The 14,697-nt window shown below is 52.1% G+C and overlaps 1 protein-coding gene across 10 annotated transcripts in view; it reads right to left on the bottom strand.

The window, feature by feature from the left end:
* The window catches only part of FRY (FRY microtubule binding protein), a 761,330-nt gene that overhangs the window by 112,440 nt on the left and 634,193 nt on the right, over positions 1 to 14,697 (bottom strand). For all 10 annotated transcript variants that reach the window (XR_010204858.1, XM_063951775.1, XM_063951776.1 and 7 more), the window contains 2 exons: positions 14,116 to 14,303; positions 13,117 to 13,211 (listed from right to left, as the gene is read on the bottom strand). Coding sequence is in view for 9 of the 10 variants with exons in the window: in XM_063951775.1 (XP_063807845.1) it covers positions 13,117 to 13,211; positions 14,116 to 14,303 (283 nt within the window). In the remaining variant the exon portion in view is untranslated. The remainder of the gene's footprint in view (positions 1 to 13,116; positions 13,212 to 14,115; positions 14,304 to 14,697) is intronic.

Below are 14,697 nucleotides of genomic sequence, written 5' to 3'. Positions count from 1 at the left end.
GACTAAGCTTTATATTTACTGAAATAAAGGTCACTAAGTGATATAACACCCGGTCATCCGTCCTGCTTTTACATTAAGGAAACACACTATGCTGTTTATCATCACTAATTCTCATGCTTACTCCTTATCTGGTGCATTTATTAGCCATGTGTCACACTAACAGACACACATTACCAAGCATTAGGCCACAGGAAAATGGATTTGCTAGCAAAGCTGGTCAGGAATGTCTGGGGCATTTATTTAAAAAAAAAAAAAAAAAGCCTGGGTAATGTAAAGTGTATCATATTTAGGGAAATCTCTGCCTATTGTACATTCCCTAAAACTCATGCCATGCCTCACTTGGTCATGCAACACTTCTTTAATTGTGTCCCAATGTCCAGTAAATTATACAGCTCCAAGACACCCCCATCCCCTTTGTTGGCATTTACAGCAACACCGTGTCCCCACTCCTTAACTGGTACTTACAGCATCCCCGTCTCTCCACCAATATGCTGGTACTCACAGCATCCCCGTCTCTCCACCACTATGCTGGTACTTACAGCATCCCCGTCTCCCCACCACTATGCTGGTACTTACAGCATCCCCGTCTCTTCACCACTATGCTGGCACTTACAGCATCCCCGTCCCTCCACCACTATGCTGGTACTTACAGCATCCCCGTCTCTCAACCACTATGCTGGTACTTACTGCATCCCCGTCTCTCAACCACTATGCTGGTACTTACTGCATCCCCGTCTCCCCACCACTAAGCTGGTACTTACAGCATCCCCGTCTCCCCACCACTAAGCTGGTACTTACAGCATCCCCGTCTCTCCACCACTAAGCTGGTACTTACAGCATCCCCGTCTCTCAACCACTATGCTGGTACTTACTGCATCCCCGTCTCTCAACCACTATGCTGGTACTTACTGCATCCCCGTCTCTCAACCACTATGCTGGTACTTACTGCATCCCCGTCTCCCCACCACTAAGCTGGTACTTACAGCATCCCCGTCTCCCCACCACTAAGCTGGTACTTACAGCATCCCCGTCTCCCCACCACTAAGCTGGTACTTACAGCATCACCGTCTCCCCACCACTAAGCTGGTACTTACAGCATCCCCGTCTCCCCACCACTAAGCTGGTACTTACAGCATCCCCGTCTCCCCACCACTAAGCTGGTACTTACAGCATCCCCGTCTCCCCACCACTAAGCTGGTACTTACAGCATCCCTGTCTCCACACATCTTTGCTGGTACTTACAGCATCCCCATCTCTCCACCACTAAGCTGGTACTTACAGCATCCCTGTCTCCCCACCACTAAGCTGCTACTTACAGCATCCCTGTCTCTTCACCACTAAGCTGGTACTTACAGCATCCCTGTCTCTTCACCACTAAGCTGGTACTTACAGCATCCCCGTCTCCCCACCACTAAGCTGGTACTTACAGCATCCCTGTCTCCACACATCTTTGCTGGTACTTACAGCATCCCCATCTCTCCACCACTAAGCTGGTACTTACAGCATCCCTGTCTCCCCACCACTAAGCTGGTACTTACAGCATCCCTGTCTCCCCACCACTAAGCTGCTACTTACAGCATCCCTGTCTCCCCACCACTATGCTGGTACTTACAGAATCCCGTCTCTCCACCACTAAGCTGGTACTTACTGCATCCCCGTCTCTCAACCACTATGCTGGTACTTACTGCATCCCCGTCTCTCAATCACTATGCTGGTACTTACTGCATCCCCGTCTCCCCACCACTAAGCTGGTACTTACAGCATCCCTGTCTCCCCACCACTAAGCTGGTACTTACAGCATCCCAGTCTCCCCACCACTAAGCTGGTACTTACAGCATCCCCGTCTCCCCACCACTAAGCTGGTACTTACAGCATCCCCGTCTCCCCACCACTAAGCTGGTACTTACAGCATCCCCGTCTCCCCACCACTAAGCTGGTACTTACAGCATCCCCGTCTCCCCACCACTAAGCTGGTACTTACAGCATCCCTGTCTCCACACCTCTTTGCTGGTACTTACAGCATCCCCGTCTCCCCACCACTAAGCTGGTACTTACAGCATCCCTGTCTCCACACCTCTTTGCTGGTACTTACAGCATCCCCTTCTCTCCACCACTAAGCTGGTACTTACAGCATCCCTGTCTCCACACCTCTTTGCTGGTACTTACAGAATCCCCGTCTCTCCACCACTATGCTGGTACTTACAGCATCCCCGTCTCTCCACCACTATGCTGGTACTTACAGCATCCCCATCTCTCCACCACTATGCTGGTACTTACAGCATCCCCGTCTCTCCACCACTATGCTGGTACTTACAGCATCCCCATCTCTCCACCAATATGCTGGTACTCACAGCATCCCCGTCTCTCCACCACTATGCTGGTACTTACAGCATCCCCGTCTCCCCACCACTAAGCTGGTACTTACAGCATCCCCGTCTCTCCACCACTATGCTGGCACTTACAGCATCCCCGTCTCTCCACCACTATGCTGGTACTTACAGCATCCCCGTCTCTCAACCACTATGCTGGTACTTACTGCATCCCCGTCTCTCAACCACTATGCTGGTACTTACTGCATCCCCGTCTCCCCACCACTAAGCTGGTACTTACAGCATCCCCGTCTCCCCACCACTAAGCTGGTACTTACAGCATCCCAGTCTCCCCACCACTAAGCTGGTACTTACAGCATCCCAGTCTCCCCACCACTAAGCTGGTACTTACAGCATCCCCGTCTCCCCACCACTAAGCTGGTACTTACAGCATCCCCGTCTCCCCACCACTAAGCTGGTACTTACAGCATCCCCGTCTCCCCACCACTAAGCTGGTACTTACAGCATCCCTGTCTCCACACCTCTTTGCTGGTACTTACAGCATCCCCGTCTCCCCACCACTAAGCTGGTACTTACAGCATCCCTGTCTCCACACCTCTTTGCTGGTACTTACAGCATCCCCTTCTCTCCACCACTAAGCTGGTACTTACAGCATCCCTGTCTCCACACCTCTTTGCTGGTACTTACAGAATCCCCGTCTCTCCACCACTATGCTGGTACTTACAGCATCCCCGTCTCTCCACCACTATGCTGGTACTTACAGCATCCCCATCTCTCCACCACTATGCTGGTACTTACAGCATCCCCGTCTCTCCACCACTATGCTGGTACTTACAGCATCCCCATCTCTCCACCAATATGCTGGTACTCACAGCATCCCCGTCTCTCCACCACTATGCTGGTACTTACAGCATCCCCGTCTCCCCACCACTATGCTGGTACTTACAGCATCCCCGTCTCTTCACCACTATGCTGGCACTTACAGCATCCCCGTCTCTCCACCACTATGCTGGTACTTACAGCATCCCCGTCTCTCAACCACTATGCTGGTACTTACTGCATCCCCGTCTCTCAACCACTATGCTGGTACTTACTGCATCCCCGTCTCCCCACCACTAAGCTGGTACTTACAGCATCCCCGTCTCCCCACCACTAAGCTGGTACTTACAGCATCCCCGTCTCCCCACCACTAAGCTGGTACTTACAGCATCCCCGTCTCCCCACCACTAAGCTGGTACTTACAGCATCCCCGTCTCCCCACCACTAAGCTGGTACTTACAGCATCCCTGTCTCTTCACCACTAAGCTGGTACTTACAGCATCCCCGTCTCCCCACCACTAAGCTGGTACTTACAGCATCCCTGTCTCCACACATCTTTGCTGGTACTTACAGCATCCCCATCTCTCCACCACTAAGCTGGTACTTACAGCATCCCTGTCTCCCCACCACTAAGCTGGTACTTACAGCATCCCTGTCTCCCCACCACTAAGCTGCTACTTACAGCATCCCTGTCTCCCCACCACTATGCTGGTACTTACAGAATCCCGTCTCTCCACCACTAAGCTGGTACTTACTGCATCCCCGTCTCTCAACCACTATGCTGGTACTTACTGCATCCCCGTCTCTCAATCACTATGCTGGTACTTACTGCATCCCCGTCTCCCCACCACTAAGCTGGTACTTACAGCATCCCCGTCTCCCCACCACTAAGCTGGTACTTACAGCATCCCCGTCTCCCCACCACTAAGCTGGTACTTACAGCATCCCCGTCTCCCCACCACTAAGCTGGTACTTACAGCATCCCCGTCTCCCCACCACTAAGCTGGTACTTACAGCATCCCCGTCTCCCCACCACTAAGCTGGTACTTACAGCATCCCCGTCTCCCCACCACTAAGCTGGTACTTACAGCATCCCTGTCTCCACACCTCTTTGCTGGTACTTACAGCATCCCCGTCTCCCCACCACTAAGCTGGTACTTACAGCATCCCTGTCTCCACACCTCTTTGCTGGTACTTACAGCATCCCCTTCTCTCCACCACTAAGCTGGTACTTACAGCATCCCTGTCTCCACACCTCTTTGCTGGTACTTACAGAATCCCCGTCTCTCCACCACTATGCTGGTACTTACAGCATCCCCGTCTCCCCACCACTAAGCTGGTACTTACAGCATCCCTGTCTCTTCACCACTAAGCTGGTACTTACAGCATCCCCGTCTCCCCACCACTAAGCTGGTACTTACAGCATCCCTGTCTCCACACATCTTTGCTGGTACTTACAGCATCCCCATCTCTCCACCACTAAGCTGGTACTTACAGCATCCCTGTCTCCCCACCACTAAGCTGGTACTTACAGCATCCCTGTCTCCCCACCACTAAGCTGCTACTTACAGCATCCCTGTCTCCCCACCACTATGCTGGTACTTACAGAATCCCGTCTCTCCACCACTAAGCTGGTACTTACTGCATCCCCGTCTCTCAACCACTATGCTGGTACTTACTGCATCCCCGTCTCTCAATCACTATGCTGGTACTTACTGCATCCCCGTCTCCCCACCACTAAGCTGGTACTTACAGCATCCCCGTCTCCCCACCACTAAGCTGGTACTTACAGCATCCCCGTCTCCCCACCACTAAGCTGGTACTTACAGCATCCCCGTCTCCCCACCACTAAGCTGGTACTTACAGCATCCCCGTCTCCCCACCACTAAGCTGGTACTTACAGCATCCCCGTCTCCCCACCACTAAGCTGGTACTTACAGCATCCCCGTCTCCCCACCACTAAGCTGGTACTTACAGCATCCCTGTCTCCACACCTCTTTGCTGGTACTTACAGCATCCCCGTCTCCCCACCACTAAGCTGGTACTTACAGCATCCCTGTCTCCACACCTCTTTGCTGGTACTTACAGCATCCCCTTCTCTCCACCACTAAGCTGGTACTTACAGCATCCCTGTCTCCACACCTCTTTGCTGGTACTTACAGAATCCCCGTCTCTCCACCACTATGCTGGTACTTACAGCATCCCCGTCTCCCCACCACTAAGCTGGTACTTACAGCATCCCTGTCTTCACCACTAAGCTGGTACTTACAGCATCCCCGTCTCCCCACCACTAAGCTGGTACTTACAGCATCCCTGTCTCCACACATCTTTGCTGGTACTTACAGCATCCCCATCTCTCCACCACTAAGCTGGTACTTACAGCATCCCTGTCTCCCCACCACTAAGCTGGTACTTACAGCATCCCTGTCTCCCCACCACTAAGCTGCTACTTACAGCATCCCTGTCTCCCCACCACTATGCTGGTACTTACAGAATCCCGTCTCTCCACCACTAAGCTGGTACTTACTGCATCCCCGTCTCTCAACCACTATGCTGGTACTTACTGCATCCCCGTCTCTCAATCACTATGCTGGTACTTACTGCATCCCCGTCTCCCCACCACTAAGCTGGTACTTACAGCATCCCCGTCTCCCCACCACTAAGCTGGTACTTACAGCATCCCCGTCTCCCCACCACTAAGCTGGTACTTACAGCATCCCCGTCTCCCCACCACTAAGCTGGTACTTACAGCATCCCCGTCTCCCCACCACTAAGCTGGTACTTACAGCATCCCCGTCTCCCCACCACTAAGCTGGTACTTACAGCATCCCCGTCTCCCCACCACTAAGCTGGTACTTACAGCATCCCCGTCTCCCCACCACTAAGCTGGTACTTACAGCATCCCCGTCTCCCCACCACTAAGCTGGTACTTACAGCATCCCCGTCTCCCCACCACTAAGCTGGTACTTACAGCATCCCCGTCTCCCCACCACTAAGCTGGTACTTACAGCATCCCCGTCTCCCCACCACTAAGCTGGTACTTACAGCATCCCTGTCTCCACACCTCTTTGCTGGTACTTACAGCATCCCCGTCTCCCCACCACTAAGCTGGTACTTACAGCATCCCTGTCTCCACACCTCTTTGCTGGTACTTACAGCATCCCCTTCTCTCCACCACTAAGCTGGTACTTACAGCATCCCTGTCTCCACACCTCTTTGCTGGTACTTACAGAATCCCCGTCTCTCCACCACTATGCTGGTACTTACAGCATCCCCGTCTCCCCACCACTAAGCTGGTACTTACAGCATCCCTGTCTCTTCACCACTAAGCTGGTACTTACAGCATCCCCGTCTCCCCACCACTAAGCTGGTACTTACAGCATCCCCGTCTCCCCACCACTAAGCTGGTACTTACAGCATCCCTGTCTCCACACATCTTTGCTGGTACTTACAGCATCCCCATCTCTCCACCACTAAGCTGGTACTTACAGCATCCCTGTCTCCCCACCACTAAGCTGGTACTTACAGCATCCCTGTCTCCCCACCACTAAGCTGCTACTTACAGCATCCCTGTCTCCCCACCACTAAGCTGGTACTTACTGCATCCCCGTCTCTCAACCACTATGCTGGTACTTACTGCATCCCCGTCTCTCAATCACTATGCTGGTACTTACTGCATCCCCGTCTCCCCACCACTAAGCTGGTACTTACAGCATCCCCGTCTCCCCACCACTAAGCTGGTACTTACAGCATCCCCGTCTCCCCACCACTAAGCTGGTACTTACAGCATCCCCGTCTCCCCACCACTAAGCTGGTACTTACAGCATCCCCGTCTCCCCACCACTAAGCTGGTACTTACAGCATCCCCGTCTCCCCACCACTAAGCTGGTACTTACAGCATCCCCGTCTCCCCACCACTAAGCTGGTACTTACAGCATCCCCGTCTCCCCACCACTAAGCTGGTACTTACAGCATCCCCGTCTCCCCACCACTAAGCTGGTACTTACAGCATCCCCGTCTCCCCACCACTAAGCTGGTACTTACAGCATCCCCGTCTCCCCACCACTAAGCTGGTACTTACAGCATCCCCGTCTCCCCACCACTAAGCTGGTACTTACAGCATCCCTGTCTCCACACCTCTTTGCTGGTACTTACAGCATCCCCGTCTCCCCACCACTAAGCTGGTACTTACAGCATCCCCGTCTCCCCACCACTAAGCTGGTACTTACAGCATCCCCGTCTCCCCACCACTAAGCTGGTACTTACAGCATCCCCGTCTCCCCACCACTAAGCTGGTACTTACAGCATCCCCGTCTCCCCACCACTAAGCTGGTACTTACAGCATCCCCGTCTCCCCACCACTAAGCTGGTACTTACAGCATCCCCGTCTCCCCACCACTAAGCTGGTACTTACAGCATCCCTGTCTCCACACCTCTTTGCTGGTACTTACAGCATCCCCGTCTCCCCACCACTAAGCTGGTACTTACAGCATCCCTGTCTCCACACCTCTTTGCTGGTACTTACAGCATCCCCTTCTCTCCACCACTAAGCTGGTACTTACAGCATCCCTGTCTCCACACCTCTTTGCTGGTACTTACAGAATCCCCGTCTCTCCACCACTATGCTGGTACTTACAGCATCCCCGTCTCCCCACCACTAAGCTGGTACTTACAGCATCCCTGTCTCTTCACCACTAAGCTGGTACTTACAGCATCCCCGTCTCCCCACCACTAAGCTGGTACTTACAGCATCCCTGTCTCCACACATCTTTGCTGGTACTTACAGCATCCCCATCTCTCCACCACTAAGCTGGTACTTACAGCATCCCTGTCTCCCCACCACTAAGCTGGTACTTACAGCATCCCTGTCTCCCCACCACTAAGCTGCTACTTACAGCATCCCTGTCTCCCCACCACTATGCTGGTACTTACAGAATCCCGTCTCTCCACCACTAAGCTGGTACTTACTGCATCCCCGTCTCTCAACCACTATGCTGGTACTTACTGCATCCCCGTCTCTCAATCACTATGCTGGTACTTACAGCATCCCCGTCTCCCCACCACTAAGCTGGTACTTACAGCATCCCCGTCTCCCCACCACTAAGCTGGTACTTACAGCATCCCCGTCTCCCCACCACTAAGCTGGTACTTACAGCATCCCCGTCTCCCCACCACTAAGCTGGTACTTACAGCATCCCCGTCTCCCCACCACTAAGCTGGTACTTACAGCATCCCCGTCTCCCCACCACTAAGCTGGTACTTACAGCATCCCTGTCTCCACACCTCTTTGCTGGTACTTACAGCATCCCCGTCTCCCCACCACTAAGCTGGTACTTACAGCATCCCTGTCTCCACACCTCTTTGCTGGTACTTACAGCATCCCCTTCTCTCCACCACTAAGCTGGTACTTACAGCATCCCTGTCTCCACACCTCTTTGCTGGTACTTACAGAATCCCCGTCTCTCCACCACTATGCTGGTACTTACAGCATCCCCGTCTCCCCACCACTAAGCTGGTACTTACAGCATCCCTGTCTTCACCACTAAGCTGGTACTTACAGCATCCCCGTCTCCCCACCACTAAGCTGGTACTTACAGCATCCCCGTCTCCCCACCACTAAGCTGGTACTTACAGCATCCCTGTCTCCACACATCTTTGCTGGTACTTACAGCATCCCCATCTCTCCACCACTAAGCTGGTACTTACAGCATCCCTGTCTCCCCACCACTAAGCTGGTACTTACAGCATCCCTGTCTCCCCACCACTAAGCTGCTACTTACAGCATCCCTGTCTCCCCACCACTATGCTGGTACTTACAGAATCCCGTCTCTCCACCACTAAGCTGGTACTTACTGCATCCCCGTCTCTCAACCACTATGCTGGTACTTACTGCATCCCCGTCTCTCAATCACTATGCTGGTACTTACTGCATCCCCGTCTCCCCACCACTAAGCTGGTACTTACAGCATCCCCGTCTCCCCACCACTAAGCTGGTACTTACAGCATCCCCGTCTCCCCACCACTAAGCTGGTACTTACAGCATCCCCGTCTCCCCACCACTAAGCTGGTACTTACAGCATCCCCGTCTCCCCACCACTAAGCTGGTACTTACAGCATCCCCGTCTCCCCACCACTAAGCTGGTACTTACAGCATCCCCGTCTCCCCACCACTAAGCTGGTACTTACAGCATCCCCGTCTCCCCACCACTAAGCTGGTACTTACAGCATCCCCGTCTCCCCACCACTAAGCTGGTACTTACAGCATCCCCGTCTCCCCACCACTAAGCTGGTACTTACAGCATCCCCGTCTCCCCACCACTAAGCTGGTACTTACAGCATCCCTGTCTCCACACCTCTTTGCTGGTACTTACAGCATCCCCGTCTCCCCACCACTAAGCTGGTACTTACAGCATCCCTGTCTCCACACCTCTTTGCTGGTACTTACAGCATCCCCTTCTCTCCACCACTAAGCTGGTACTTACAGCATCCCTGTCTCCACACCTCTTTGCTGGTACTTACAGAATCCCCGTCTCTCCACCACTATGCTGGTACTTACAGCATCCCCGTCTCCCCACCACTAAGCTGGTACTTACAGCATCCCTGTCTCTTCACCACTAAGCTGGTACTTACAGCATCCCCGTCTCCCCACCACTAAGCTGGTACTTACAGCATCCCCGTCTCCCCACCACTAAGCTGGTACTTACAGCATCCCTGTCTCCACACATCTTTGCTGGTACTTACAGCATCCCCATCTCTCCACCACTAAGCTGGTACTTACAGCATCCCTGTCTCCCCACCACTAAGCTGGTACTTACAGCATCCCTGTCTCCCCACCACTAAGCTGCTACTTACAGCATCCCTGTCTCCCCACCACTATGCTGGTACTTACAGAATCCCGTCTCTCCACCACTAAGCTGGTACTTACTGCATCCCCGTCTCTCAACCACTATGCTGGTACTTACTGCATCCCCGTCTCTCAATCACTATGCTGGTACTTACTGCATCCCCGTCTCCCCACCACTAAGCTGGTACTTACAGCATCCCCGTCTCCCCACCACTAAGCTGGTACTTACAGCATCCCCGTCTCCCCACCACTAAGCTGGTACTTACAGCATCCCCGTCTCCCCACCACTAAGCTGGTACTTACAGCATCCCCGTCTCCCCACCACTAAGCTGGTACTTACAGCATCCCCGTCTCCCCACCACTAAGCTGGTACTTACAGCATCCCCGTCTCCCCACCACTAAGCTGGTACTTACAGCATCCCCGTCTCCCCACCACTAAGCTGGTACTTACAGCATCCCCGTCTCCCCACCACTAAGCTGGTACTTACAGCATCCCCGTCTCCCCACCACTAAGCTGGTACTTACAGCATCCCCGTCTCCCCACCACTAAGCTGGTACTTACAGCATCCCCGTCTCCCCACCACTAAGCTGGTACTTACAGCATCCCTGTCTCCACACCTCTTTGCTGGTACTTACAGCATCCCCGTCTCCCCACCACTAAGCTGGTACTTACAGCATCCCCGTCTCCCCACCACTAAGCTGGTACTTACAGCATCCCCGTCTCCCCACCACTAAGCTGGTACTTACAGCATCCCCGTCTCCCCACCACTAAGCTGGTACTTACAGCATCCCCGTCTCCCCACCACTAAGCTGGTACTTACAGCATCCCCGTCTCCCCACCACTAAGCTGGTACTTACAGCATCCCCGTCTCCCCACCACTAAGCTGGTACTTACAGCATCCCTGTCTCTACACCTCTTTGCTGGTACTTACAGCATCCCCGTCTCCCCACCACTAAGCTGGTACTTACAGCATCCCTGTCTCCACACCTCTTTGCTGGTACTTACAGCATCCCCTTCTCTCCACCACTATGCTGGTACTTACAGCATCCCCGTCTCTCCACCACTATGCTGGTACTTACAGCATCCCCATCTCTCCACCACTATGCTGGTACTTACAGCATCCCCGTCTCTCCACCACTATGCTGGTACTTGCAGCATCCCCATCTCTCCACCACTATGCTGGTACTTACAGCATCCCCATCTCTCCACCACTATGCTGGTACTTACAGCATCCCCATCTCTCCACCACTATGCTGGTACTTACAGCATCCCCGTCTCCCCACTCCTTTATTGGCACTTACAGCCTCCCCATGTCCCTGCCCTCTTGCTCACACTTACAGCATTCCCATCTCACCACCCCCTTACTCAAATTTACAGCATCCCCATCTCTCCACCCTCTTGCTCACACTTACAGCCTCCCCATCCCCCCACCCCCTTGCTGGCACTTACAGCCTCCCCATCCCCCCACTCCCTAGCTGGCACTTACAGCCTCCCCATCCCCCCACCCCCTTGCTGGCACTTCCAGCCTCCCTATTTCCCCATCCCCTTTCTGGTACTTAAAGCAAGTAGAATTGATCACCGATTATAGAATTAGACAGGAGCCTGGAGGTGAAATCTGAACCTGGTACTGCTGTTTCCTGCATGTATGTGGGATATCACATTATCATGCAGGAAGGGATCTTCACTGTCACCAAGCTGCCCCTTCCCTGCCGGCTGAATGTGAATAAAGCAGTGTGCAGTGCCACTAGCCGGGACACATTCACCTGTGCTTATGATGGGCCTATTTCGGTGTGGATTGGGCTATGCCTGGTGGGCCCCCCTAGCGCTTGCTCTGGGTGCTCAGCCTCTGCTCATATTACTGTGGGCGCAGATTATAGACGGTGACTACATATGACGACTCTGATTGACATCTTGGCCACTCATGTTATATGACCAGTATCTAACATAATATACAGCACTAAAGTACCTGACAATGGGGCTGTATAATATGCTTGATATTAGAAGTATATATGCTGGTGCTATTAAGAGGTCTGACATTGAGGCTACATGGTATGTGGAATGCTGGGACTAATGTGCTTATCATTCTGGTCATAGAGTTCTATAGAATAGCAGACATTGGAAATAAAACAAAATGGTGTTGCAAGGATAAAAGGGAAGGCAGCATTATGGGCAGACACAGTGCTACGCTTTGATTCCCAGCCAGGGCCTAAGTGTGCTCTGGTTTCCTTCCACACTATAAGAACGTACTTTGATGTCCTTCCAGAACACATCTGACAACATTGAGAATATGAAGTTACACGGTCGAGTCACCTTATTATGACCAGCAGCTAACAGCCAGAGTAACCACCGTGTGCAGCACGGACAGCAGCTAGACTGGCTGACTATTGTTCTAGACGCACGTCTGGTAGCCCCCAGGTGCATTTTGATGGCGAGCTGCTCCACTGTATCGTGTCAGTCGGCCCTCACGCACCTTCATAGCCGACGTTCACCTCTCACATCAATGGCATGTGGTGCTCGGCAGTTTCCATGTCGGTTATTCGCAATGGTGCCACTTGTCCAGTCACGATACACCTTCACCACAGCAACACGCGAACTGTTCACAAACTGCGCTGTTTCAGAAATACTGCCTCCTTTGGCCCGAGAGCCGATAATATTAATAACCCCTTTTTGCAGCTCTGAAAAATCTCCCCTTTTACCCATGACATCAACGAGTGACGTGTGTGCAGATGGCCTATCGCACACCATATACACCCACCAAGCCAGAACACGACACGTGACGTACTTCATGGGCTTCGCGCTGATAACGTCAAATGTAGGAAGCGGTCATAATAATGTGAATCGACCGTGAAGTAAAATGCCGCAAGTAGAACATGCGCTGTAACCTGTACCAATTATCGAAATAATAATATTGTGACTGCTTGGATCACAACACAGTTCATCGTTATTGCACTTCGCTCTGTTTTTGAACTTATTTTATATTTAATAAGGAAATATTTATATAGAAATAACTAATAAATATTCTCTGTAGTATAACAGAGTGGTAAAGAAACACCAAGACTGATGTGCAAGAAAACACTGAGACGCGCAATCCTTGTGGAGCAGTGGTGGAGAAGAGCACGTACCGGGACAGGACGGCCAGCAGATCACTGTTCTTTAAGCAGTCAGATAAATTATCCACTGCAGATTCCAGCGTAAGAAGAACTTCCATAACATAACCCTGGAAAAGAAATGAAAATGTTGTAATGCACAACTGCAGCACTTACTGTACATTACGAGTATACACAGCTATCTTGGGTGAAATGTAATAGCCTGCGGGAAGCAGGCTGTGCGGGACCTCGTGCGAGTCTGCCCGGATTTTTAAAGCGGCAATTATTTATATGGAAAAACCAACCTGGTTTTGCTTTTTAAATAACGGGTGGTCTTCAGTATGCCGAATGTCGGGATCCCGGCGCACAGTATACCGGCGCCGGAATCCCGACACCCGGCATACCGACAGCTATTCTCCCTCGTGGGGGTCCCCGACCCCCCTGGAGGGAGAATAAAATAGTGTGGCACGCGTAGCGCGCCGTGGCGAGCCCGCAAGGGGCTCCTTTGCGCTCGCCACGCTGTCGGTATGCCGGCGGTCGAGCTTCCGGCGCCGGTATGCTGGTCGCCGGGGGCCCGAGCGCCGGCATACCGTACTAAACCCGTAAATAACTGCTGGTTTAAAAATCTGGGCAGCCTTGCACAAAGTCCTACACATCCTGCTTCCCGCAGGCTAATACATTTCACCCCTTGTCTATCGTTGCCCTTGCTTGATAATGTCTCTCACTCAGCAATACCTTTCCCACTGACCCCTACGAAACATCAACTTAAACAAAGTCCCCACTGTATCTACATGCCCCAGCATTCACCCCCAGTCAATGTCCAAGTTTTCTTTCTCTGTCCTACAAAACAATGGCCAACTTTTCCTATCAGCATATTTCTGATAACAGACGCTGTAAATGACCTTAAGCACCACAACTGTGTGGAAGCATCTGCTTTCAGTATACTATAATTATACTATATGCTATAATTATTATTGCAGTCACAGATTACAAGTAATAATGCTAGCACTGCGATAAGAGTGTTCTAGATGGTACCTGAATTTCATCTCCATATTCTCCTATAACCTCCACCAGCCTAGAGAGAAGGTCAGACAAGGCATGGGCGGAGAGAGGCTGCTTCAGAGCTCTGAGGATCTGGAAGGAGCGGCCAGCATAATGTCTGGAAGAGCTGGCAAGGGCGGTCTGCAGAGCCACCTCGCTGAGGTGCTGCTCCAGGTGGAACCCTGTGGTAGAACAAAATAATTATGGATTAAAAGATTATCATCATCATCATCATCATTTGTTGCGACTGTTTCTTACAATGGCGTCATTTTTAGACTTCTGTTGCACAATGGGATTTGCAGCCACTAGTCCCTCTGCAATGTCACAGATCGGTCTACATTCTTCAGTACAGACTAGTACAAAAAAAATAAGAATTTACTCACCGGTAATTCTATTTCTCATAGTCCGTAGTGGATGCTGGGGACTCCGTAAGGACCATGGGGATTAGCGGCTCCGTAGGAGACTGGGCACAACTACAAAGAAAGCTTTTAGACTACTGGTGTGCACTGGCTCCTCCCACTAAGACCCTCCTCCAGACATCAGTTAGGATACTGTGCCCGGAAGAGCTGACACAAT

The sequence above is a fragment of the Pseudophryne corroboree genome, chromosome 2 (genome assembly GCF_028390025.1).
Source record: "Pseudophryne corroboree isolate aPseCor3 chromosome 2, aPseCor3.hap2, whole genome shotgun sequence".
In the NCBI taxonomy this organism is placed as follows: Eukaryota; Metazoa; Chordata; class Amphibia; order Anura; family Myobatrachidae; genus Pseudophryne; species Pseudophryne corroboree.
This window is presented reverse-complemented; position numbering and strand designations above follow the sequence as displayed.